This window comes from Puma concolor, chromosome B2 (assembly GCF_028749965.1).
Source record: "Puma concolor isolate L17-30 chromosome B2, mPumCon1.1.hap2, whole genome shotgun sequence".
Classification (NCBI taxonomy): Eukaryota; Metazoa; Chordata; class Mammalia; order Carnivora; family Felidae; genus Puma; species Puma concolor.
This window is the reverse complement of record NC_141671.1, coordinates 77,038,139-77,065,685: the sequence shown is the minus strand read 5'-3', so window position 1 is coordinate 77,065,685 and position 27,547 is coordinate 77,038,139. Positions and strand designations below refer to the sequence as shown.

The window sequence follows — 27,547 nt, the reverse complement described above, 5'->3', positions numbered from 1 at the left end:
TTGCCAGCTAGTTTCTGTGGCCTTGGTCATTATCAGAAACCTTAAGCACTGACATTTCTTGCTATTAGCTTTTAGATGTACTATACCTATCCTTTAGTGAGCGCCATATTCAGGTAAATTGCAACTCAAAGTAAAATGTAATTTCCATTTTTATAAGGTCATGAGCAATTCTGCACTCAGGCCTAAAAGTACATCCCCACTCGGACAAGATGCACTTAGCCAAGGCTACAAAAGGAGGGTATTTGAGACATATGATACCTGGAGTTTGATAGTTTTGGGGGGAAGTTCAAAACATTCAACATAAAAATGTGATCCAAGGCTTTCCTGTTGCTCTCTCTCTGGCAGATTTATGATAATGGGGCTATAATGCTTTCACAAGACAGCCAGAGTAAATGGCTCCTTAGCTGAGAAAGCAGGGGGAAATGGTTCTTTTATCTTCATTGTCCATAAAGGATCCAGGTAAGAGGGTTTTTTCCCTACACACACAATAGCGAATATTCCAGGAGGAAAATAATCCCCATTAAAGCTGTTTCCTGGGCCTAAAAGCTTTTAGGAAAGGTGATGTCAGCTTTATAATAGTCTTTCTCCCTCTGCAGTATACTTTACTTGCGTTCGCCAGTATCTGGTTCTCTTCTTCTGGGCACACAGATTACCCTTCTCGGCCTGGGCAGTCAGGGGGTGTGGCTAGTTCTGGCCAATGAGCTGGGAGAGGAAGGGATGTGTGCCACTTCCTGGCTGAAGAACAGAAGGGCAGGCTTGAGATCTCCACAGGTGCTCTCCCCGTTACAGTAACCCAGAAGGCTGAGTGTTGGAGACAGTGCAGACATAAGAGGAGAAGCTTCTGTCCACCCACGTCAAACATGGAGCTTGAGTAAGAAATAAACTTGTGTTGTGTCATACTAAGATTTGAGGAGTTGTTCGTTACTGTCTCATAAACTCATCTGGTTATTACACGATCCCTCTCTTCACAAAAGCCATTGAAAGGTCAGTGACTCCAGAATTGAAGTTCTTAGGCTAATATCCCAGTTTGAAGTCTTCAGGGGGAAGAAACTTGCCCATTTTATTGTGATGTCACTGGCTCAGTGTAGTGAATGATCTCAACTCCTACCATCAAACATTGTTAAGTGAAGGTCCAGCCAGGGATGGCAATTACATATACTCTCTCGGCTAAATTGTGATCGATTCCTGATGGATGCCTAAAATAGTGTTTTGAAAACAATTCTGAGGCTAAGTCTTGGCTATGCAGGTAGATAGCACCGCCGATTCGTGATGTCTGTTGTGGGCATGGCACAAGGAGTAGAGCCGCGGGTTGTGGTATCTGCCATCTTTGTGTGTCTCTGCTTTCAGAGAGGCACATATGCTTTGCATGTGCCAGCAATAATGAGATCCTTCCCTGAAACACCTCCACGGAGAAAAAGATAGAATTAAGCAGTAGACTCAGCACTAGTGCATTATGAGCTCGCAGACTTGATCAGGTACCTTTGTTGCTGTTCTTGTTCTTGTTGTTTTTTATTTAGATTCAAGTTGGTTAACATACAGTGTAGTATTGGTTTCAGGAGTAGAATTTAGTTTTTCAACACTCACATATAACATCCTGTGCCTTCCTTAATGTCCATCATCCATTTAGCCCATGCCCCCACCCACATCCCCTCCAGCAGCCCTCAGTTTGTTCTCTGTATTTAAGAGTCTCTTATGGTTTGCCTCCCTCTCTGTTTTTATCTATTTTATTTTTCCTTTCCTTCCCCTATGTTCATCTGTTTTGTTTCTTAAATCCCACATATGAGTGAAATCACATATTTGTCTTTCTCTGACTGACTTATTTCACTTAGCATAATACACTCTAGTTCCATCCATGTCGTTGCAAATGGCAAGATGTCATTCTTTTTTTTTTTTTTAATTTTTTTTTTTTTTCAACGTTTATTTATTTTTGGGACAGAGAGAGACAGAGCATGAACGGGGGAGGGGCAGAGAGAGAGGGAGACACAGAATCGGAAACAGGCTCCAGGCTCTGAGCCATCAGCCCAGAGCCCGACGCAGGGCTCGAACTCACGGACCGCGAGATCGTGACCTGGCTGAAGTCGGACGCTTAACCGACTGCGCCACCCAGGCGCCCCAAGATGTCATTCTTTTTGATCGCCACGTAGTATTCCAATACATATATACACCACATCTTCTTTATTCATTCATCAGTTGATGGACATGTGGGCTCTTTCCCTAATTTGGCTATTGTTGATAGGCTGCTATAAACATTGGAGTGAATGTGCCCTTTCAAATCAGCATTTTTGTATCCTTTGGATAAGATCAGGTATCTTACCCAGAGTGACAGAGTCATATTCCAAAAGGATGTTGCCTGATACCTACTTGAGGAAATAACTGTTCTCTGTGACCAATTATCCAGAGAGCCTGCTATATAAAGCAGTCAGAATTCAGACATGTCAGTCCTTCCAACCCAACACCAAGATTCTCTACTTAGTCTCCTTTCTAAAATCATCTCACTGTTTGAGAGACATACTCAAAGTGAGGCTGGAGTGGAATATTGGCAAGTGCAAATAAAACGTGAATGCTTAGGGCCTGGATGTCCCATGGGAGGATGGGTTTCTTTTTCTTCTGCCTCCTACTGTTCACTTAGACTCCCAGCTCTCAGCAGGACCTCTACCAGCACCCCAGGGATGGAGTAAGAGTCACTGAGTACCACTGTGAATCCAGAAGTTCCATAGGCATTAGCTCATTTAATCTTTACAATAATGCTAGGAGACAGATACTATTTTATTTGTACAAATGAGGAACCTCAAGCAAAAAGAGGTTAAGAATTCAGCACAAAGTCTCAGTAGGTAAATCTGGAACTGTTTGACTCTAAAGCCCATGCATAGCCCAGTATGTGCTAGAAGAAAGCAAATCTGATTGCTAGTATCTTTGGTTCAATAGAAGGAAGAGATTAAAAATTACAGATATGAGATCATTTAATGTAGTGGTTAGTAACAGGAGCTTCAGAGTCAAAGAGGCTTTAGTTTGAGGCCAGGGCCAAGAGTTGTTTTTACCTGTAGGACCTCAGACAAATGATCCATTTCTCTCATCTGTACAGTTGGAACACTTACAGGATTTACTTCATCTTCCTGTGAGGACTTAGTGAAATTATACATATAAAGTGATTAGTAGACCCCAGCATATGGTAAACATTAAAAAAAAAAAAAGCTCTTATTATTTTCAATGATTTATCATTCTTTCCTCCATGCCTAATTATCACACAGGCAAGCTTAAATTGGTTGTTTTATATTAAAGTTGACTGGGTGGAAAAAATAATGTCTCCTTTAGAGAAGATTTCTGCCAAATAAACGTCAACATTACTAAGATCTAAAAGCCTTTTTAACTGATCAATTTAGGAATTTTTGCCCCATGTCTGCTTCTTTCAGTTTTCTATTATGATATACTGCAACCAAATGCCAGATCTTATACTACCTCAGACTCAAAAAAGCATTTCAAATGTGGCCCTGAGGGCTGGTCCATTATTTTATTAAAGCAAAAGTAGGTTAGACTTTCTCCTTAACCTCATTAAAAGCATAGAGTTACAATGACCCTTGTTCTTCGATTGAGATTATTCAGAACCACCATCAAAAGAAAAACCATGTAGCAATAGGACTGAACTGCCAACTGAAAGATTGGAAATGCAAGTCTCAGCTACCCAGGGTCACCACGACATATTAAGGAAATGTATCAGCCAGGACTCCAAAGAAAGAAAAACAACAGGCGCGTGCACGTGTGTGTGTGTGTGTGTGTGTGTGTGTGTGTGTGTGTGTGTGGCTAACTACTGAGAGAGAGAGATGTATTCTGTCTGTCTGCCGATCCAACTACTGAGAGAGAGACCGATTTATTTTAAGGAATTGGTTCATGTGACTGTGGTTCATGTGACTGTGACTTTAGCAAGTCTAAAATGTGAAGGGTAGGCTGACAGGCTGGAGCCCCAGGGAAGTTACAGTTTGAGTCAGAAGGCAGCCTTCTGCCAGGATTTCTTTCTGCTTGAGGGAGGTCATTCTCTTTCAAGGAAGGCCTTCCAATGATTGGATGAAGCCACTAATTTTATGGAGGATGATCTGCTTTGCTCAGAGTTTATGGACTTCAATGTTAACTCATTTAAAAAAATGGGATAAAATGTTATCTCATTAAACACACACACACAAACACACACAACTTAGAATAACATTTGACCAAATATCTAGGTATCACGGCCTTGACACATAAAATTAATCATTACATGAAGTCATGTTTTATTTGGGGTTAGGGTGTTCTCAACCATAAAGATCACCTGCATCCTATATTAAACAAACACATCCCAATAGTCCTTCGAAAAGGAAGGACTCGGGGCGCCTGGGTGGCGCAGTCGGTTAAGCGTCCAACTTCAGCCAGGTCACGATCTCGCGGTCCGTGAGTTCGAGCCCCGCGTCAGGCTCTGGGCTGATGGCTCAGAGCCTGGAGCCTGTTTCTGATTCTGTGTCTCCCTCTCTCTCTGCCCCTCCCCCGTTCATGCTCTGTCTCTCTCTGTCCCCCCCCCCCCAAAAAAAATAAATAAACGTTGAAAAGGAAGGACTCTGAAGAAAAGGAAGATAATAGCGTTGTTATTCCCTGACCACTCTATGAGATGTTCCCTAATCTGAATTAATCCTCAGCTTTTCTTACTACTGTTGCAACCTGCACTATATCTTCAAATTCCTTGGACCAATATAATAGAAGCAAAGGCATGTACAGATTTTTATAAGGACATGGAAGAAAGCAAAGATCCAGGTCTTTTTATTTAATTTTTTTAAGTAGGCTTCATGCCCAACACAGAGCCCAACATGGAGCCTGAACTCACGACCCTGAGATCAAGATCCAAGCTGAGATCAAGAATCAGACTCTTAACCAACTGAGCCACCCTAGCACCCCAAAGTTCCATGTCTTTTTAATGGCTGTTAAAGAGATTTTCAACCATATGTCTCCATATGCTTCAATAAAATGGTATTTTCCTTTCATTTAAACACTGTTTAATTTTTTTCTACACCTTAATGTCTGAAAATAGCTAAGTGAAGGGCAGAACTGTTCTCTTTAGCCAGGCATTTGTTACAGTGCAAGTGCAGGCTGAAGAGTGAACAGACGCTGGAGAGTGTGTAATGAAATATAACAATGAGAATCCTGTTACCAGGCTATGAGGATGAAGTGAGCTACCAAATGTGAAATGTTCAGATTTGTGCTAAATTTCTTCGATTTATTCTCCCAGGTGGCTCTCCATCATTCCCCATGCTGCTCTGTGCTCTGTGCCCTAGAAAGCTGACCTCTGATGGAGACTGGCTGCTGGTTGTGCTACTGTGATCATCCAATGGAGATCTGGTGCGAGGTGGGAAGGAGAGAGGAAAATAGGGTCTTGGTATTTAATTTGAGGCTCCCTCCCTGAGAGGTCACATGGGCTAGTTGTGTCCCTCAACTCAAAGTCACAGCTCCTTTTGGCCACAGGACTCCTGGGTCCCCTTCAGATCTAGGGTGGAAACTACTCCTCAGTGTTACTAGCCTGGAGGTCCTGTAATATCCTGTAGGATTATCCTCCCATCTGGCCACAACCTGTGGATAGTCCCTTCATCAAAAGCACATCTAATTACCTAATTTGAGTGTGCTATTTCTGCTGGCTGGGACTAACTAAAAAGGGATTCAACATGTTATTTTTCCTTTTGTTTGAAGAGTTGGGACAACAAAAATCCTCTAAAACATTTCTGAGTTTTTTGCAATCTATAACTGAGAAAATACCTTCTGATGTTACTCAGTGTTCTTTAACCACCGTGTCATAATTTCCTCCATAAATCCAAAGCCCAACTCAAATGTTCTTTATCCTGCCATGAGAATTACATAATCCTTAGGGTTTCTCTTTTTATCCTAGTTTCAAGGAAGCTCAGTGTTGAACTCAGTGTTTATTGTCAATAATTAATTCATTTAAGTACCCAGTAATAACTATTTCTATGCTCCATGATACACTTTTAAAACTGGTTTTCATCTGATTTTGCTATTTTCTTTCTTTCTTTCTTTCTTTCTTTCTTTCTTTCTTTCTTTCTTTCTTTCTTTCTTTCTTTCTCTCTCTCTCTCTTTCTTTCTTTCTTTCTTTCTTTCTTTCTTCACTGTCTTTGGTCTCGCAAGACATCTAAATTCTTTTGGGAGTAAGGAGAAAATACATCCTAATTAGTAAATATTTCAAAATAAAAATCAGGCCTGGAAGCAGCTTTAATGCTTTAAGAAAGGACCATGAAACCTAGGTTCACGAGGGTCCACTTGAAAACCACAGAGGCAAGAGGCAAAGTGCCAGGAGGAAGATGGGTCTCACCCAAAGGCAACTGAGTTCAGGCAGCAAATCCATAACTAGCCTCTTTTTTTCCACCACTGGAAGCAACCCCAGCCCCAGATATCACATCCATCTATTTAGTTCCCCATGGGGCTTAGTGACATTTAGGAATGGCCCAAACTTACTCTTGGTGTGGAGCTCCCGTCTTGGTCAGCAAAGTCAGCACAAAAAACATGAAAATCACGAAGACAGCAAGACCAACCCAAAATCCAATCACAATGGAATCTGTAAACAGTTAATACTGGGATTAGTATTTCACAGCAGCTTAAAACTTGACCATTTGAGGAAACTGAGCTTTCTGGTACATGAAACAAGAGAGGAAGTCAACAATCTGATAAGATAATCTTGACCCATTAGTCAACTGGGGACAAATAAGATACAGAGAATGAGGGAGAGGGAAGAGTCCACATGCCCCTGGGTTTCTGTCTCAGATAACACTAAGAGACTTTGGCCTTACTGACTCTTGGTTTCCAGATCTTAGTGAAGGAATCCAGGCCAGAAGGTGAACCATCTAGGTCCTTATGATTCCACTAAAGTGTCCTGAGTTAGAAAATATTGCTTTTAGCAGAGACTGCAATATGAAATTTCAAATGAATTCTGATTCAAACCAACCCATTTTGTATTTTCACTTACATTCATGTTGGAATAATTCAAGTCCTTATTACTTCTTGAGGAGAACATACGAATTGCCTCCCAATTGTTCTCCCTGTCTTCTACCTTTCCTTCTGCCTCATCTCTGTAAGAATCTACTTTACGACAGCTCTGATAATATTTCCCTTTTATAAAAAAACTCTTCGGCAAAAATGGATCTGACCTTTTCCAAATTAAAAGAGATTCCATGTATACAGCACTTTATATGGTATCTGACATCTGAGAAAAAGGTACCCCATATTTGTCAGCTATTATTGTTAAAATTATCATCAATTTTTTCATTTACCCCTACTTTAAACCCCATGTTTCCAATTAGACTAGGGGACATTGTGTCCCTGTATTTACCTTAACTCTTAGCCATAACTTCTGAAGACACACACCTTTTCAGGAGCTCTTACCATCACCTGGCTGGAACAACTGTCCCCAACATAGAGCTAATGAAAATGTATCCATCCTTTGAGGCCCATTCCTTACATCATCCCCTTCACAAAGTCTGGACTAACTTCCCTAACTGATGTATTTTCTCCCTCCTTTGAACCCTGTGACATTTGTGCTTCTATACAGTGGGCCCTTGCTTGATCCTATCTTGGGTAATAGTCACAAGTATCTTTAGGACAAGGATGAGACTGGATTGTCTACACAAACTGACATACACATAATAGAGTCTCAAATCTGGGGGAAGCACCAGAGTTAAGTTATTTTTCATTTTCTGACCTATTCTAAGAAGTTTACCTACGTGAGATTATGGTAAGGATGCTTAGAAATATTTTTTTAAATAAATGATTGAGGGGGGCCTGGGTGGTGCAGTCGGTTAAGCGTCCGACTTCAGCCGGGTCACGATCTCGCGGTCCGTGAGTTCGAGCCCCGCGTCAGGCTCTGGGCTGATGGCTCAGAGCCTGGAGCCTGTTTCCGATTCTGTTTCTCCCTCTCTCTCTGCTCCTCCCCCGTTCATACTCTGTCTCTCTCTGTCCCAAAAATAAATAAACGTGGGAAAAAAAAATTTTTTAAATAAAAAAATAAATAAATGATTGAGGGGGGTGCCTGAGTGGCTCAGTGGGTTAAGCATCTGACTTCGGTGCAGGTCATGATCTCACAGTCTGTGAGTTTGAGCCCCACGTTGGGCTCTGTGCTGACAATCAGAGCCTGGAGCCTGCTTTGGATTCTGTGTCACCTTCTCTCTCTGCCCCTCCACTGCTCGCACTCTATCTGTCTGTCTCTCTCTCTCAAAAATAAACAAAAAAAATTTTAAATAAATGGTTGGCACTTATACATTAAATGTGTTTAAATGTAAACCATCATTCTAATTAAATTATGTGGGAGCGCCTGGGTGGCTCAGTCGGTTAAGCGTCCGACTTCGGCTCAGGTCATGATCTCACAGTTCGTGAGTTTGAGCCCCGCATCAGGCTCTGTACTGACAGCTTAGAGCCTGGAGCCTGCTTCAGATTCTGTGTGTTCCTTTTTCTCTGGCCCTTCCCCTCTCTCTCTCTCTCTCTCCCTCTCTCTCTCTCTCTCTCAAAAATAAACATTAAAAAAACTAATTAAATTATGTGTATAACCCTTTTTCTAAAGTGAAGAAATCAGATTAGCAATTTACTCCGAATAATTCATATTTCATTCCATGTATAGGATTGCTGAGAGGTTAACTTTTGTTCAACAATGTTTATTCAACACTCTGGATGCAAAACTAATATAATCTTTCCTTGAATTAAGAGTGCCAAAGAAATAGAAATTGTAGACTTTGCCTTATAATGTAGTGGAAATGAAGTCTAAAAAAGACAAAAGGACAAGTACCAAAAAATACATGTATGCAAGTACAACCAAATGCAACAATAATGTATCAATTGTGGGGGCACAGCCTACGAAGCACCACCGTACAGGTAATGACGGTTCAGCATGCTGTACCTCATCAATTGCCTGGATACCAAAGGCAAATTCTAAAAGGTCACACCAGAGTTATGTTGAAGTTCTCAGTTAAGAGTTTAACCTAGTCATGCTGATTCACATTGGAAGGTGTTCTCATTAGGACAGCTTTCACATTGGAAACAATGGCTGGATCCCCATCAGTAAGTACTTCACTTCTCTAGCCCAGGGTGGGCAGAGGTGGAGGAGTGCCTTCAACCCAGCCTAGTTCCTTCTCTCTGCCCTTCTAGTGGCCCAGTGAGTTGATCAAAAAGCAGCAATAATGTGGGACATGAGAAGGTCATGGCCCTCCCTTGAAGTCCTGAGGGAGCAGACTAGGGAGGAGCAGGGCTGTGGCTGGAAATTGAGAATCCTAGTGATGAAACAGCATTTCCAAACACTTCCTTAATAACATGCCATCTACATTTCCTATCACAATATGCTTTAAATGGTTCTGTTTATTCACATTCCCCTTCAAATGGAATTTTGCTTCCTCTAATTATTCCCATTAATTTTCCTTTACCTTGTTCTCTGTCACATGACTTGACCCTACGGTACTTTCTTACCCTGAACCCCTTTCAGAGGACATCAGAGATCCCCATATCATTCTAGGAATATCCAAACTCTCTTACAGTTTTATTTATATGCCAAGTTTCATGGGCATGGGCATGGCAGGGAAAACAGAGCCTCTGGCCTTCTCCAGAGCACCCTTTTCTAAAAAGGATTCAAAATAAAGGTTTATATAGAGTAAAGCTCCAATGCAGCCAGTTGGTTAAAGAAGCCAAGAGAAACCTTCCAAAGGTGTTTTCAACAGAGCCCAGCAGTCACTTTTGTCCTGTCTAGAACCAGAACTATTTAGAGATCATTACAGTAAAAGGGTAGAGAAAATTGCCAAGGGAAATTCTAAACGGAATGTGTCATAATAAAATAACTTCCCTTCAACCTGACCATTAATGAATGGAATGAAACAGAGCTGAAGGCTGATGATGACATGTTTTTCACTGGTGTGATCATTTTTCTCCATGATTATCTTTTCTACTCCCGGGTAGGACTAGAACAACTACCCCATCCCAATACCCTCCTCTCCACCACCTAAGAATAAACTGTGACCTTTCCAACTCATGGTTGTATGAAAAACAAGGATTCATACTTAATTTGAAAGAGAGTGTTCAGGATATGAGAGCCAGCACTGTCCTCATGCTGCTTCTGGCTTTAATGCATTAGGGTCAATTTTCTGTTGGGAATTCCTGGAAAGGAGTCCACAGTGGTGTTCCACAACTTGCTTTGTGCTCCCAATGACAAGTTGTAGCCTAAGCATTCACAAGCTCTAGCTCTGCTTCTCATCTTGATGACCTGGCTTCTTGCTAACTCATCCATGCACATGGCTGGCATTATCTGCAAGTTGGCATTGAAAAAAAGCATGGAATATGGTCTCCACTGATGGCTCAGAATAAGAGGATGCTCCTTCAGTTGTTGCTCAACACAACAGCTCAAATGGTCCACTTAAATGGGTCCTAGGAGCCTACTGACTCATAGGCTTTTTTTCTGTCTTACCTATCCAGGGCCTTCCTAAATGTCCTATTTCTCTCCTTCCCTTTATAGCAAAATTCTTAAGAGATTTGTCTGTACATATGATTTCCAGTTCTTCTCCTCTCATTTTTTTTTTCTTGAACCAATTCCATCAGCCTTTCACTCCCACCCACTCCACTAAGACTGCTTTAAAATCATTGCCAATAACTTCTATACTATAAATCCAACAGTCAAATCACAGCCCTCAATTTACTTGACCTAGAAGCATCATTTGACACAAACCACTGTCTCATCCTTGAAGCTCTTTCTTTCTTTTCTTTTCTCTTCTTTTCTTTTGAGAGATAGAGAGCAAGTGGGGAGGGGCAGAGAGAGAGGGAGACAGAATCCCTAGCAGTCTCTGCACCATCAGTACAGAGCCCAATGTGGGGTTTGATCTCACGAACCATGAGATCATGACCCAAGCTGAAACCAAGAGTGAGATGCTTAACCAATTGAGACACCCAGGTGCCCCCCACTTGAAACTTTTTTAAAAAAATTTTTTAATGTTTATTTATTTGTGAGAGAGAGACAGAGTGTGAGTGGGGGAGAAGCAGAGAGAGGGAAACACAGAATCCGAAGCAGGCTCCAGTCTCTGAGCTGTCAGCACAGAGCCCGATGCAGAGCCGGAACTCACAAACCACGAGATCATGACCTGAGCCTGAGCTGAAGTCAGACGCTTACCGACTGAGCCACCCAGGCGCCCCTCTTGAAACTCTTTCTTAATTTGGCTTTCAGGAAACACACCTGCCCTGTTTTCTTCCTACCTTTCTGTATGTTCCATTTAGCCTCCTCTGCTATTTTCCTCCCAACATCTCCAACTTTCAAATGTTAGCATGCCACAGGGCTCATTCCTTATACCTCTTCAGTTTTCTATCTATACTCATTCATCCAGCCTCTTAACTTTGAGTACCATTTATATGCTGTGACTCTCAAATTCATACTTTCATAGCACCTCCCCCACCATCTCCTATTGGATGTCTGACAGGTCTCAATTTAACAAGTCCAAAGCTGAGCTCCTCATGTCCCTACTTCTCCCACATCTTCTCCATCTCAATTAACAGCAATTCATCCTGCCAATTAGATCACAAAACTTCAAACCAGCCTTGGCTCTTCACTTTCTATTTTGCTCTATGGCCAGTCCATTGACAAACCCTATCAGATCTATCTTTAAGAAATATCCACAATTTATGCACCTCTCACCACTCCACTGTCCCCACCATGGCCAAGCTACCATCAACAGCTGGACTATTGAAATAGCTCCCCTGAATGGCATTCTGCTTCCAGTCTCATCCTCTTCCTTCCCCAGCTTCAGAGTGGTCTTATTAAAACCTAAGACAGGGGCGCCTGGGTGGCTCAGTCGGTTAAGCGTCCGACTTCAGCTCAGGTCACGATCTCGTGGTCTGTGAGTTAGAACCCCGCGTCGGGCTCTGGGCTGATGGCTCAGAGCCTGGAGCCTGCTTCCGATTCTGTGTCTCCCTCTCTCTCTGCCCCTCCCCCATTCATGCTCTGTCTCTCTCTGTCTCAAAAATAAATAAACGTTAAAAAAAAAAAATTAAAAAAAACCAAAAAACCTAAGACAGATTCTACTCCTCTTCTCCAAATTACACCTCAGAAAAAGCCTAAGTCCTTAGCATGACATCAGAGGCTCTTCTACCTCTTTCCTCTTCTCTATTCCCTGACTTCTCTTGCTGCTCTGCCTCTTAATCACTCCCCTGGCACCATGCTGGTCTCCTTGTTGTTCCTCGAGTGTTCCATTTCATTCTTGCTATGGAGAATTTTCTGGAATGCTCTTCCCCAGATACCTTATAATTCAACCTCTCACTCCCTTCAGGTCTTTTCTCAAATTTTTCCTTCTCAATAAGACCTTCCATGGCTGGTCTACATATAATTTCACCTCCATACCCAACATCTCCTTTCTCTAATTTATTATTTTTTTCTATCACCATCTGGCATGGTTTGTTTATGTCACTTATTTATTACCTGTCTCTCTCACTAGACAGCAAGATCTATAAGATGAAGTATTTTTGTCTTTTCTGTTCACTGTTGTATCTCTAATGCTTAAAACAGTGCTGCATATAACCAGTGCTCAATAAATATTTGCTGAAAGAAAGAGTAAATGAATGAATGTCCATTCTGCTGGTTCCAAATATATGTCAGACATAGGTCCACTTCTGATACATTTCAAGGTTTAATACCAGATGCAAAACTGAGGGCAAAAGGAGAATTCACAATAACCATCAGAGATTGTCCCTCAGATGAAAGACCCTTTGAAGGTAGGAATCTTTATGTCAGCAGGTAGAAGAACCTAGTCTAACTAAAGATGGAGCTACTATTGCAGAGTATGATCCGTTACAGGTATCGTGACAGTCATTCATATCCTTAATAAATGCTTTCCCTTGAAAGGTCTTGCTTCCCTTTTTCTGAAACTGCACCTAAATGGCTTTGAATTTTGCTCTGCAAAAGAAGGAGACACACTTGAAGGTCAGAATCACGGCATATTAAAATGGAAGAGAGTACACCAAAATACACAGGATGACAGGTGGCTTCATCTTTTCTATTTTCCTGTATGGCTGTGTTTTTTGTTTGCCTCTTATTCTTCTCTAGGTGTCTCAGATATTGTCAGGTTGCTGAAGCTAAAGACCCCCACTTTGATCAGATCTCTCATATCAGAATAGTAAGAACTCACCCAGGCATTTTGGTTTTTTCCTGATGTGAATGTTAAAACTAACAAAAGCACTTCTTATTAATAGTATAGTAGGTAAAGTAAGTATGTGATGTGTCACACTTCTGACTACATGGTGCAAGAATTCTTGCCAGCTATAATCAGTTTTAGAATGTAATACCCTCAAAAAAGATTTTCAATTGTCTCTAGAAATGTACCAACCAAAATAATAGCAGCAGGCCTGTCTTCTTGGCCCCATAAACTAAGGAAAAGAGAAAGGAGAAAACAGACAGAAAAATAAAATTTGTGCCACCAGGCTGTAAAAGCATATATTGTAGGGAAATATATGGCAGTTTGCCCCGTCATTTTGATTTCCACTAACATTCTTAACAAACAAGTAGCCTTACCTAAAGATTGTCCCAGAAAAGTAACAGATTAAAGAATTAAAATAGGGGCGCCTGGGTGGCTCAGTGGGTTAAGCGGCCGACTTCGGCTCAGGTCATGATCTCGCGGTCCGTGAGTTCGAGCCCCGTGTCGGGCTCTGTGCTGACCGCTCAGAGCCTGGAGCCTGCTTCAGATTCTGTGTCTCCCTCTCTCTGACCCTCCCCCGTTCATGCTCTGTCTCTCTCTGTCTCAAAAAAAATAAATAAACGTTAAAAAAAAAAAGAATTAAAATAAATGCAGGAGGATGATTTCATACCCTTACAGCAACAGCCTTCCACCAGGTAATCAATGACAGCATATCCTAATGGATTTCATGCACTTTTTGAAATTTCCACAAAGAAATACTGAGTAGACAGCAAAAAAGGAAGGAGTGAAAGCATTTAATTATCACTATTCACTTTAGGGATGAAGGATATATGGCTTAGTTAACGACTTTTCAAGGAACAAATACAGAAAGGCCTTGATTGAGTAAATGAGTCACTCTGAAGCTCTTTGCAGCCCCACTGGTGGAGACAGGAACATGGGAGCCACGGATCACTGCCCCCTAATTGCCCCACTGGGAGCCCTGCCACAGCCACCAGCCACCAGTGGCTTCCAGGCCCCAGGGACTCACTCATGAAGCCTGGGGTCTTGCACTCCTTCCTGCAGCAGGGGAGTGAGGACATGGGCTAGGTCAGCTGGAGGGGGCAGCTGACCAGGATAGAGATTTAGGAGGCTCCTGAGCTCCCCTCCTTCCATGAACACACTGAATATACAGCTACATATGGAGGCGTTCCCTCTGAAAGACATCTGGAAACTAAGCCACTCCTACACCTGTGGCAAATGAGGAAAATACATACATAAAAATGGGTAGAAAAGGCTGAAACACAATCTTGCCATAACCCCCCCCCCACACACACACAGCTACATACAGTTGGAAGGAAACCCCCAACTTCCAGCTTCTCCCTAAGAAGGGAAGAGTTTGGACAGGATATCTAGAGCCCCACTTTTAAGACTCCCGCTACAGAAATGCACCCCTAAAATGTCTAGCTCTGACAGCCAACAGGGCTGACATCCATGAGAACCCACAGACTACAGCAAACAAAGAAGCAGTAATTCCTGGGCTTGCAAGCCTTCACCACAGCCACCTCCCCCAGGCTCAGTGCAGAGGAAGCAGACAAAAACACCCATTTCCCATTCTTTCCCTGAAAGGGGTTTATCTGCATACTTTAAAAGATGTTGCCTCAGGGCCAAGCTTCTAATTTAGCACACATCTAGTGGCACCCACCGCCATCTTCTCCAAAGGGCAGGGAAGCTGGCAAACACCTCCCCTGCCTTCTCCCTCCAGCCTGCTCCAGTAATAAAACCAAGTCACTAGTATCTCCCTGGAAAGAGCTTGTATACAAGTCTGACATCCTAGCTTTTGTGGCTACAGCCCGAGGCACAGGTCCCCAGTCACCTGGCTCTGATACCAATGGTGTCCACATTCAGGAGTCCCACAGGACTATAGTGAACAACGAAGCAGTTCTTAACAAGCACAGGAGTACTTTCACAGCTATGCACTTGGTCTAAAAGAGAGGAAACAGGCAAAAACTGAAAGAGGACTTTCACTACGTCCATTTTGACCTCCAACTTTCTAATTAATTAAGTATTTCTTTCCAGCTTTTCTCTTAATTCAGGCAAAAGATCCTGGGGCAAAGCGTCCCCTGATGGAAACTGAAACTACCCCATTCTGCAATAAGGACTTCCCTGAGCCAGCAAGAGCCTGCCCATGATTGACTCCAAACCAATGATAACCTGACTCTACTGCCCACATTTGTCCCCATTTTTCTTATATAAACCTGGAAGTATTTTCAGCACTTTGGAGACAGTCTTTGAGATGCTAGTCAGCTGTTTTCCTGATGATGGCCTCACTGATATAACTGCTTTCTTGTTTTACTATTACTCATTTCTCTGCCTTTGGATTTTGTCAGCTGCAAGTGGCCAAACCTGGTCTACTCAGCCCCCCCCCCCCCCCCCCAGAGCCAGGTGCTCTTACACCCCTGTGCCCCTGTTACAAAACTTCTATCTCCCAATTTCTCCCTGGGAGGGGTTTAATTGCATACTTTCCCAGCTGCTGCCTAAGGGTCTGGCTCGTAATCAGGTTACATGTAAGTGCAGATCACGATTTTTCCCTTGAGGACACAAGCAAGTCTTGACATGCCCTCAACTACTAGAAGCCTAAGAACAAAGAAGTTTGCTCTGACAATCATAAACGTTTGAGAGGCAACTGGGAGCTTAGTTGATCTCCCACGCAAGACCATTCAAAACTGGGGTAGGTAGCTGTTTTATCTAAGGCACAGAAACAAGCCCAGAGAGTCAAGAAAAATGAAGAAAAAGAATATGTTCCAAACTAATGAACAAGATAAATGTCCAAAAACAGATCTTAATGAAATGGAAATAAGAGATTTACCCAATAGAGAGTGCAAAATAATGGTCATGAACATTGGGGGCAGGCTCCATGACATTGGTCGGGACAATGATTTTTTAGGATTTGATACCAAAAGCAAAGGCAACAAAGGCAAAATTAAGTAAGTGGGACTACATCAAACTAAAAAGCTTCTGCACAGCAAAGGAAATCACCAACAAAAGGAAAAGGTAACCTATGGAATGGGAGAAAATATTTGCAAACCGAATATCTGATAAGGGGTTAATATCTAAAATATATAAGGAACCCATACAGTTCAATGCCAAAGAGCAACCCAATTAAAAAGTGGGCAAAGGACCTGAATATATATTTTCTGAAGACATCCAAATGGCCAATAGGTACGTGAAAATGTGCTCAACATCACTAATCATCAGGGAAATGCAAATCAAAACCTCAATGAGATACTACCTTATCCCTGTTTGAATGTCTATTATCAAAAAAGACAAGAGATAACCAGTGTTGGTGAAGGTGTGGAGAAAAGGGAATACTTGCACACTCTTGGTGGAAATGTAAACTGGTACGGCCACTATGATAAATAGTATGGAGTTTCCTCAAAAAATTAAAAATAAAACTACCTATGATCCAGACTTCTCACTTCCGGATATATATCCAAAGGAAATGAAACCATTATCTTGAAGAGATATCTACATTTCTACATTCCCATGTTCACTGCAGCATTATTCACAATAGTCAAAATATAGAAAAAACCTAAGTGTCCATCACTTACATAGGTGCGCACACACACACACACACACACACACACACACACACACACACTAAAATATTAGTTGTCCTTCAGAAGAAGGAAATCTTGCGGCACCTGGGTAGCTCAGTCGGTTAAGCATCACACTTCACTCTCAGGTCATGATCTTGTGGTTCATGAGTCTGAGCCCCGCTCAGGCTGTGTGCTGACAGCTCAGAGCCTGGAGTCTGCTTTGGATTCTGTGTCTCCTTCTCTCTCTCTGCCCCTCCCCCACTCATGCTCTGTCTCTCTGTCTCTCTCTCTCAAAAATAAATAAACATTAAAAAAGAAAGAAAGAAAGAAAGAGAGTAGAAAAGTGGTTGCCAAGAGCTTGGTGTGGAGGAAACAGGGAGAAGTTGATAAAAGGTTATAAACTTTCAGTTATAAAAGGGATAAGGTCTGAGGATTTAACATATAACAAGATCAGTATAGTTGACAACATGTATTGCATAATTAAAATTTGTAACAGAGTAGAACTTAAATGTTCTCACCAAAAAATAAATAAATAAAAAGGGAAATATCTGAGGTGACGAGTGTGTCAATTAACTTGAAGGATGGAATCCGTTCACAATGTGTGTGTACACTAAATCATCATTTGGTACCTTTTAAATATATTATAATTTTATTTGTCAAGTATACCTCAATAAAGCTGAAAGAACAAGTAAAAAGCCTTCCTTGCAAGGGAGGATCAGGTGAAAGTGAAGGATCATGAACACCAAGACAGGTCAGAATAGCAGCATCTAGGAAATCCGAACAGAGCAAAAGCATTCCCTTTACCACATTTGCATCTCCATTTCTAGTCTTTCTTACAGTTCCTAATGTGCCCCATGAAACTGAACTGGTTAAGAACCTAAAATTTGTATAGTGCTATGGATATTCATTCTGAAACAACCTAACATCTCTGGAATATTTAGGGAGTAAACACAACAGGACCTGGGAGTTGGCAGCAGTTCTTAGCCAACAAAGAAGCTTTGTGTTGGTCAGTCAACATGCAGTATGACTGGAGTTGGACAGTAACCTTCCACAGAATTGTATTTCCTTGCTCTGTGCTGGCTCATTAATCGCTCCAATCACATGAAGCACAATTCATGCCTATCACACAGAGTTAGGAATTGTCACAGGCGATTCTAGTCGGTCATTATGAACACACACACAGAATGCTCTCTACAGCCTCAGAAAACCAGCAGGGATGAAAGGATGCCATTGACCATGCGTTAGAAAAGAAGGTTCTTCAAAATAGTTCCAGACTACTTTTTGATGGCCCAAATGTTCACACAGCTTGGGAGAGCTGGAAACATCAATACTTTGAAAAGAATCTCAATTTGTAGGTGAAAGCAGGCAAAAACCTCTTTGACCTCGGCCACAGCAACTTCTTACTCAACACATCTCCAGTGGCAAGGGAAACAAAAGCAAAAATGAACTACTGGGACCTCATCAAAATAAAAAGCTTCTGCTCAGCAAAGGAAACAATCAGCAAAACTAAAAGGCAACCTATGGAATGGGAGAAGATATTTGCAAATGACATATCAGATAAAGGGGTAGGATCCAAAAGCTATAAAGAACTTATCAAACTCAACACCTAAAAAACAAGTAATCCAATGAGGAAATGGGAAAAACACATGAATTGACACTTCTCCAAAGAAGACATCCAGATGGCCAGCCAACACATGAAAAAATGCTCAACATCACTCATCATCAGGGAAATACAAATCAAAACCACAATGAGATACTACCTCACACCTGTCAGAATGGCTAAAATGAACAAATCAGGAGACTATAGATGCTGGTGAGAATGTAGAGAAATGGGAACCCTCTTGCACTGTTAGTGGGAATGCAAACTGGTGCAGCCACTCTGGGAAACAGTATGGAGGCTCCTCAAAAAATTAAAAATAGAAGTACCCTATGACCCAGCAATTGCACTACTAGATTTTTATCCAGGGGATACAGGTATGCTGTTTCAAAGGGGCACTTGCACCCCAATGTTTATAGCAGCACTACCACAATAGCCAAAGTATGGGAAGAGGCCAAATGTCCATCGATGGATGAATGGATAAAGATGTGATACACACACACACACACACACACACACACACACACACACACACACACTGGAGTATTATTAGGCAATCAAAAAGAATGAAATCTTGCCATTTGCAACTACATGGATGGAACTAGAGGGTATTATGCTAAGTGAAATTAGTCAGTTAGAGAAAGACAAATATCACATGATTTCACTCATATAAGGACTTTAAGAGAAAACAGAGGAACATAAAGGAAGGGAAGCAAAAAGAATATAAACACAGGGAGGGGGACAAAACATAAAAGGCTCTTAAATATAGAGAACAAACAGGGTTGCTGGAGGGGTTTCGGGAGTGGGGGGGATGGTCTAAATGCATAAGGGGCATTAAGGAATCTACTCCTGAAATTATTGTTGCACCATATGCTAACTAACTTGGATGTAAATTAAACAATAAATAAAATAAAATAAAATAAAATAAAATAAAATAAAATAAAATAAAATAAAATAAAATAAAATAAAATAAAATAAAATAGAATAGAATCTCAGTTTGAGAATGACACTGATTCATGTTCCTCCATTAAGGGAAACTTTCAAGTTCTTTGTCCCTCATGTAATACCATCTCTGAGCAACCAGGCTGTTTGGAAGGGGGTGCTTTCTGGGGTTTGGGGGAACAGAGTTGTGTAAAAAGAATGTTCAGGAAAATTCATCACTGGGAATTTCACAAGTTAAGACAAATACATTACGTTTACAATGGGGAATTATATAAGACTTACATTTATGAGCCTTCAGTCCTTCAAAGGAAACTGGTCCAATCTCATAATATTCATATTCCCAGGTGTAATCAGAATTAGATGCAGATTGCTGGGATGTTCTGTTAGAAATTAACCTCTGGGCAGACATCTCTACCCTGCAAAAATGGAGAAAGGCAAGTGTAGAACCTGTTAATTCATCCTCAACTGCACAGTTACTCTCATTGCTCTTGACCTACATTCAAAAGTTCAGAAGGGAAAGGCCTCAGGGAGGTCCCATCCATGAGGTCAGGGAGAGGTCCTTACTGGCTGCCTATACTTCATACCAAATAGCCATTGTTTCCTTTTATCTCTACTAGATTGGAATGTATTTGAAATCAGACACCATGTCTTCTGTTGTTGTCTCCCAGAACTTAACTCAATGCCTGGCACATAACCAACTTTCAATAACTGATAATTTTTTTTAATGTTTATTTATTTTTGAGAGAGAGAGAGAGACAGAGCATGAATGGGGGAGGGTCTGTGAGAGGGAGACACAGAATCTGAAACAGGCTCCAGGCTCTGAGCTGTCAGCACAGAGCCCGACGAGGGGCTCGAACTCATGGACCGCGAGATCATGACCTGAGCCGAAGTCGGCCGCTCAAACGACTGAGCCACCCAAGTGCCCCTTTCAATAACTGATAAAAGAAGGAAGAGAAGGAAGGAGACAGTATACCAAAGTCTCCAAGCTTACAACTTCAGCCCCATCACCTACCTACACCTACATGAGTACATAAAGAACCTACAGAGAATAAATAAAATCAGTACCAGAAGTGAACTAGCACAGTATACATATACTGAGCACCTGCTATGCAAAAATAAAGACAAGAAACCGATGTCTAATGAAATTGGGGGTGGGAGAGGGGAGAAAAGAGAAGTGGTCAACCAAAAGTCCCATAATGGGAAAAGATCCTCAGTGGTAGCCCAAATCTTGCCTACTGCTTACTCCTGAAATTTGTCCTGTCCTCAGGATGTCCTGAGTGTCTTTGTGATGATTTTAGATTCAAAAACTCTGACTTCACTGAGACAAGAAGTTGCACTGTGCAGCATGGATGCCAAAGTTGACAAGTCAACAGAGCCGGTATTCAATACGGAGCACCTACTGTGTACAAGACAGTACTCATTATGGGATGGGAGGAGATGCTTGAGATACAGACCCAGATCCCACAGACCTTGCTTTATATTGAAGAAATAATACAAAGTGACAAATAGCAGTAATATAAGGGAAAATTTGAATGAAAGATCAGCCAAAACTAAGATTCACGGAGAAGTTATAACCACAGGGTCTCACCCCCAAGATCTTTCTGATGTTCCCCTTCTCCTACCCACCTTGGGTCAATATCACCCACTGCTGCCTCTAGGACACAACCCCCAGAGAAGCTGAGGCAAAATCACCACCAGCCCTCTGCCCCAAGGCATGAGTCTCATCTTTCCCTTTTCCTTTCTTCCTCATTCCCCGGTCCTGGACCCCATAGAAATAGACTCTCACCCCTCAGCATCATATTGTTCAAAGGATGGTGTGCTCTGATCCAGAGATACATGCCAGTATCAGAACTGAGTGCCCAGTCAAACAAATCATTCTTTCAAAGGCAGATGAGAATGTACCATTTCTCATTTGGGAAAGAAAGCTACACAAATTTTAAGAAAAGCTGACCTTTAAGTAAGTATTCAGTAACCTTTCTAGCACCAGCACAAAATTACATAAAACCATTACCACAGTATTATCTTTGGTCTTTGTATCGTTTGAACAAGAGATTATTTCTCTCAATAAATTTCCTCAGGAAATGAAAATTGGCAACTCAAACATAAGAAACACTATCCTCACTTAGGAGTCCTTCTTCCAGAGGAAAAGAATTGTGTGAGAGAGTAGCTCTTCAGTCGTAGGGTTCAGAGATAAATGGTAGATCGGATAAACATCATGTCCATTTCAGAATGTAGAGAGGGGCCCCCGGGTGGCTCAGTCGGTTGAGGGTTCAACTTCAGCTCAGGTCATGATCTCACAGCTTGTGAGTTCCAGCCCCACGTCAAGCTCTGTGCTGACAGCTCAGAGCCTGGAGCCTGCTTCGGATTCTGTGTCTCCCTCTCTCTCTGCCCCTAACCCACTTGCATTCTGTCTCTGTCTCTCTCAAAAATAAACAAACATTTAAAAAAAAAATTAAAAAAAAAATAATGTGGAGAATTTCACACCATGCAGGAAATGACACTAGATTTGAAGCTGGGAGACCTGGGTCTTCATATTTGCTCTACCACCATTCCATATGTTGCCCGGAAATGGTTCTGGCTACAGTCAAGAAGACACCATCATCACCCACCTGGTTCCCTTCTTGAGCTGCCTAACTGGTTTTTCTGCTTCTACTCTTACTGACCCTTTGTGATCTACTCTTCACTTATCAGCCAGTAATCTTTGTAAAAAAACAAATTGCCCCTGTCACTCCTTTGCTTAATACTTTTAATGGCTTCCCATTGCCCTAAGGACAAAGCCCAAAATCCTTGAAAGTTCCTACAAGGTCATGACTCGGGTCTTGGTGTCCAATTATCTTGCCTCATACCCTACCAAACTGCACTTGTATTTCCTGCAGTTCCTCAAAGACTTCATGCTGTCTGTCCCTGCACACATGCTATTCCCTCTGGTAAGAATGTGCTTCCTACCAGCCCATCCTAACTCATTCCTCCTTCCCTCCCTGCAAACTCTCATCTACACTGGAGTCAGCAAATCTGGCCCACCAACTGTTTTTGTACAGCTTCCAAGTGAAGAATGTTTTTATATTTTTTAGTGGTTGAAAATAATTCTTAAATAATATTTTGTGATGTAAGAAAATTCAAATTCAAATATCAGAGTCCCTAAATAAAGTTTTACTGGAACACAGCAGCCATCCTTGTTGCGTTTTATATTTTTTTAATGGTTTCTCTAGCATGACAACAGCAGAGATGAGTAGTGGCAACAGACATAGCATGGCCCAAAAAGCCTAAAATATTTACTTTCTGCTATTTTATAGAAAAAGTTTTCTAACCCTCCTTTATAGCAATGGGGAAAAAAAGATCTAAGCTTCAATTTTCCCATCAGGAATATGATGATGATAACAGTACCTACTTCATGCAGTTGCTGTAAAGATTATGATGAGGGAGCATGAGGCAGACAGAGGGGAAAAGCACAAGGTAACATTCCCCCCCCCCCCACACACACACACACCCCAGGTAGAATACCTGTGATATTCCTCGGACACTCCTGGCTACCCAAGAACAAAGGAAAGGGGTATAAGTGCTTACCATGGTAATATGGGAAACTAAGGCAAATGAAAAATTAAATTCCCTTACTGCCTACAGTCCATTGATAAGCCCTTGAGACTGGCAGAGTGAACACCCTCTAGGAGCTCAGGTGCCTCAAAGATGACATTTTGCCAGGGGCAAAAGAGAACCTTAGTTTAACATTATCCCAAACTCCAGGATCCCGTAAGCCAGCTTCCTTTATCTCAACTGCTCCCAAGATATATGCTGGCAAACATAACCCAAGCTTATGCACCACCCCCCATGTACATCTGAAGGGTCTCATGACTGAGGTTTTATTAAATGGTAATAAATGGTGTTTCCCTAACAACTGCTAGCCCCTCAATGTCCTGGAAATCTTGCTTCCAAAAATTCCTTAGAGACTTACTCTATCCCTGACCCTCTCCCAACCTGAGGGTATATAATGTGTTACCCAACAGGACCCCAGTACAGCTCTTCCTGTCCATGGGTCCTGTCCCCATGCTTTAATAAAGTCACATTTTTGCAACAAAGACGTCTTCAAGAATTCTTTCTTGGTCATCAGCTCCGGACCCCATGAACCCCCATCCCCCCAAAACTTCATCAGATTATATGTGATGTTGCATGAAGTATGGGTAGCCAGGACCCAGTTAAGATTAATACATAGCAGCCAGCACTATTATTATAAGCTAAGAAGTGCAAGTCTGAGATAGAAAAGCTAGACTTCTTCAAGCATCACCAACTCCCCTGTCAGCCAATTCTTATCCAATTCACTATGTGGTTCATTGATCTGTGTGCCCTACACAAATGAACACAATTACAATAAAAGTAACTCAAAAGGCATTCACTTAGATCCTTTAAAAGTTTTAATGAGAAATAGGGACATCATGGGATTCACGCTATTCCATCAAGTCAAAAATATGGTAACAACCTCTCCAATTTTTTAAGCAAAATAGTATGAAGTCTGGTTTGATCATCTCATTTTTATTGGTAATCAGGCATTATAGCCAATGTATTAAGCGGAGCAAAGAAAGGCAGTAGGCTTCATCTAGTGTCAAAATGGATAACAGAAAAATAGCAAAAGTACATAAAACAATGAAGGAAATAAAAGCGAGTGTTTTCCATCCTCTGTGTCAGCTGCTGTCCCCATCTGCACAGCAGTGACCCCCATCTGTGGCTACCCAGGCCCACAGACCCAGCAGGTCTTCCTGCTACTCTCTCAAGTCAGAAAGAAGCATTACCACCACCCTCACAGGGCTGGCCAGGAACTAGCAAACAGGCTATATCTGTACAAAAAGGCAGATATCTAGAAATCTCAAGCCCTTACCCACCACAGAGAAAGTGTTTTCCCATTCCTTCTTTTCTCTCCCTTACACTATTCCTGTTCATCTAAAAGAACTATTTAGGGATGGATAGAGACCAAAGCGTAATGAAAGTCACATGTGCAAAGATCCTGAAAGAGGAAAGGCCGTCCTTTAAGAGAGGAGTAGAGCGCTGAAAGACACCTGGAGACAAGAAGGAGTGAAAAGCAGAGCCAGCCTATCAGAGGTTCTCCAGGGAAGCAGAAAGACAAGCCGGACAACCTCTCCCAGAGCAGCCACCATTTTAGGCTTTAGATAAAAGGGGGCAGGGGTGAGGCTTCTGTTTTCACAAGCTATTTCATCTTGGTTCTTAAACCCCACAGTTAGATTTGGAGGACCGTGTCTCTGGCCTCTCCTCTCAAGCAGTCACCAAGCACCCTTGAAAAAGCCCAGAAGGCAACATTTTTCATCCACGTCCCAAATTAATCAGCCTGGGCCACCAAATCCCCAAGGACATGAAAGAAACAGAAGACTGCAGTCTGGCAGTATTTTGTATAATGTCCATTTTCAAAGCCTGGGGTTGCTTATCTGAGCTTTGCAGAAACACGAGCTGGCACCGTTTCCCCATTTGGGAAATGCCAGCATGTCAGCCTCCAGAGTCTGATATTTTCACATGGTGAGGAACCCGGTGTCTGGGCCCTAACACCCCGTGTGGGAGACAGCACCGCGGCGAGCTCACAGGGGAGCTGACAAGCAGGCAGCTGCTGTCTCCGGAACACAGCAAACACAGCTGCCTTCGGTGCCTCTGCTGCTCCTGACAACCCCCTCCCCAAATTCCCTGAATGTCAGATTTCTTCATAATATTAGCATCACCAGAAACAACTTCTTGAGAGGAAATGAATCCTAAGTGAGCTTCCTGGGGCAGCAGGGAGACCAATTGCTCTTTTGAGCAGCTGAAAGCACTCCTGCCAATAACAGCAACCGTGACGAATTGTGAGGGCACCTCAAAGCCACACCTGAAAAGGAAGTTACCTTCTCCAGGTGCACACGTGGTAGTTTAGGCCAATTCATAGCATTGGAGGAGGGAGAAAGATCTCAAACCCAAACACAGACAGAATGGTTAGCAGGCGTCAGACACTCTCACGGCCGTGTCAACATCACCCCTTCTCCCATACACATTCCCAACACTTTCATCCCTTCTTCCAATTATCTCATCTTTCCTCCTCCAACCCAGCTTCCCACACCACTCCTGGGCACACTCTGTCCTTCGTAAAGACAGGTCAAGCAATTCTCTCCACCTCTTTCAAATTGGGAAGATGCATGTAGACATGGACCTTTCTATGGAGTGAATAAAGGCTCTTCATCGATACCTTTGCAGGGCCATGATGGGTTCACATGCCCATGGGGGCTGTTTCCTTGAAGTTGGACCTTGATTTCCATATTAAGGTGTAAACATCAACAGATGTGTTTTCCAAGTGACCACCAACTCAGCCACAGGACTGGAACATTAAGGAAAGATCCAAAAGATGCTTATAAACCCTGAAAAATGAGCGTGCATGTGCATGCACACACACACACACACACACACACACACACACACACACACACACACTTGACAGCATGGCCAGAAAGTCACTCCAAGAAGCTGCTGGCCAATGTCACAGATCTAAAGCCCCACAGTAACCAGCATGTGTGGAGGAAGACCTAACAACCCATTCAGATCTGAGATCAAAATTCCCAACTGCAGCCACACTATCTTCTTACCCATCAACCCCCAAACTCCAGTAGTGGGCATGTCACCCAGGATGCCAATCTCCATTCCGGTCTGGGCCATAAATTTCTAATTAGTTATGTGTTCTTTCTTCCTTCTATTCCTAGGAACAACCGTTCCCAGCGAAACACAGAGAAGTCACTCTCTTCACCCATCACCCCTTCTCTCTCCAAGCAAAGGCATTTGAGAAACCAAAGGTAAAGCCTGGGTAGGCCGATTCTGGTGGCTGGGGAGCCTAAGGTCGGAACTTCTGAATCACAGCTTTAGAAGCTTAATTCCCTTATTGCACAGAGATGTGACTAGGCCCCCAGGTCAAGACTAATGGTGCACCCACCTTGCCCACACCTGAGTGGGTAGGACCACACAGAGATCAGATGAGAGTCTACAAAGTTATGAGTCAGGCTCATGATAGACCAGAGTCCCTGGGTATTCCTAAAGCACTTCTAAAAGCAACATATCCCAGCAAGAAATTATGCCCTAACTTCCAAAATCAGAGTCTCTGTAGTGTCCTCCCAGGACAGTGCTTTAAAAAAATGCAGACATGGTCTTGTTCTCCAGTTTACTTTTCCTTTTTATAGATTCTGTGTGACCCACTACCTTCTACTTGTACTCATCACTTTATTTATTTATTTTTTTCAACGTTTATTTATCTTGGGGACAGAGAGAGACAGAGCATGAACGGGGGAGGGGCAGAGAGAGAGGGAGACACAGAATCGGAAACAGGCTCCAGGCTCTGAGCCATCAGCCCAGAGCCCGACGCGGGGATCGAACTCACGGACGGCGAGATCGTGACCTGGCTGAAGTCGGACGCTCAACCGACTGCGCCACCCAGGCGCCCCTGTACTCATCACTTTAAATCTCAAGTTTGCAGATTTCTTTTCTGTGAATCCATTTTCAGTAAACAACTTCTTTCACATGCTGTGGATTTTTATTTCTTCCAATTAAAGAGATCTTGCTTCTGGGACCTTGAAGTATTCTCTTCCTACTATCTTTTGACTTGAGTGTGCATCTTACTTTTGAAGTCTGAATCTAGCCACTCAGTTCAGCCTAGAGATATCACACACACACACACGCACACACATGCACACACCTCTTTCCTTCTGAAATGGACATATTCCCAAATTTCTCTACATTATCAAGTTTTATGCAGTTCTTGGGTACTTCCTAGAAAGTACTCAGCTACCCATCAGACCTCAAAAATGTGGTGACTGACAGCTGGCAGAGAAATTCTGGGTGCATCTTCTTCCTGTCTATCCCCATGTCTCTGCTGCACAGCAGTAACTTGTTTCCAGGAGCAAAACATGGAGCAGGTTTCTCAAGCCTGGGGTCTACCTCGGTCTTAAAATCAGAATCAATGCCAATAGAAGAACAACTTCCAAAACCAGAAACAGGACTTAAGATTTTGTGCAGATAAACTTCAGCCAATACCTGAAATGGAGAGATGCTTCATTAACTAGTGGGCATCCCTTTTCCACCAGCTGGTGCCTCAGAGAGGACAGTGGTTTGGATTCCTAAATCCACCTCCTCCCCTTAATGCTCTGGGAAGCCACATAGTAGTAAATAGACTAGAAAGTAATTTTTAAAGTTAGCATTTCCTGACTCTGTCAGTCTCCCTAGTTCAATCCAGCAAATGCTTACTGCATGACTACTAGGTA

At 42.4% G+C, this 27,547-nt stretch overlaps 1 protein-coding gene across 3 annotated transcripts in view; it reads right to left on the bottom strand.

Moving 5' to 3' along the window:
- The window catches only part of MRAP2 (melanocortin 2 receptor accessory protein 2), a 55,642-nt gene that overhangs the window by 12,438 nt on the left and 15,657 nt on the right, over positions 1 to 27,547 (bottom strand). Inside the window, exons 2-3 of one of the 3 annotated variants that reach the window (XM_025925750.2) lie at positions 19,563 to 19,696; positions 6,481 to 6,580 (exon numbers count right to left, since the gene is read on the bottom strand). In XM_025925750.2, the coding sequence (XP_025781535.2) occupies positions 6,481 to 6,580; positions 19,563 to 19,689 (227 nt within the window). In that variant the 5' untranslated portion in view covers positions 19,690 to 19,696. Of the gene's footprint in view, positions 1 to 6,480; positions 6,581 to 19,562; positions 19,697 to 27,547 lie in introns of those variants that run through there. The other 2 variants (XM_086707342.1, XM_086707343.1) reach the window with 2 other exon arrangements.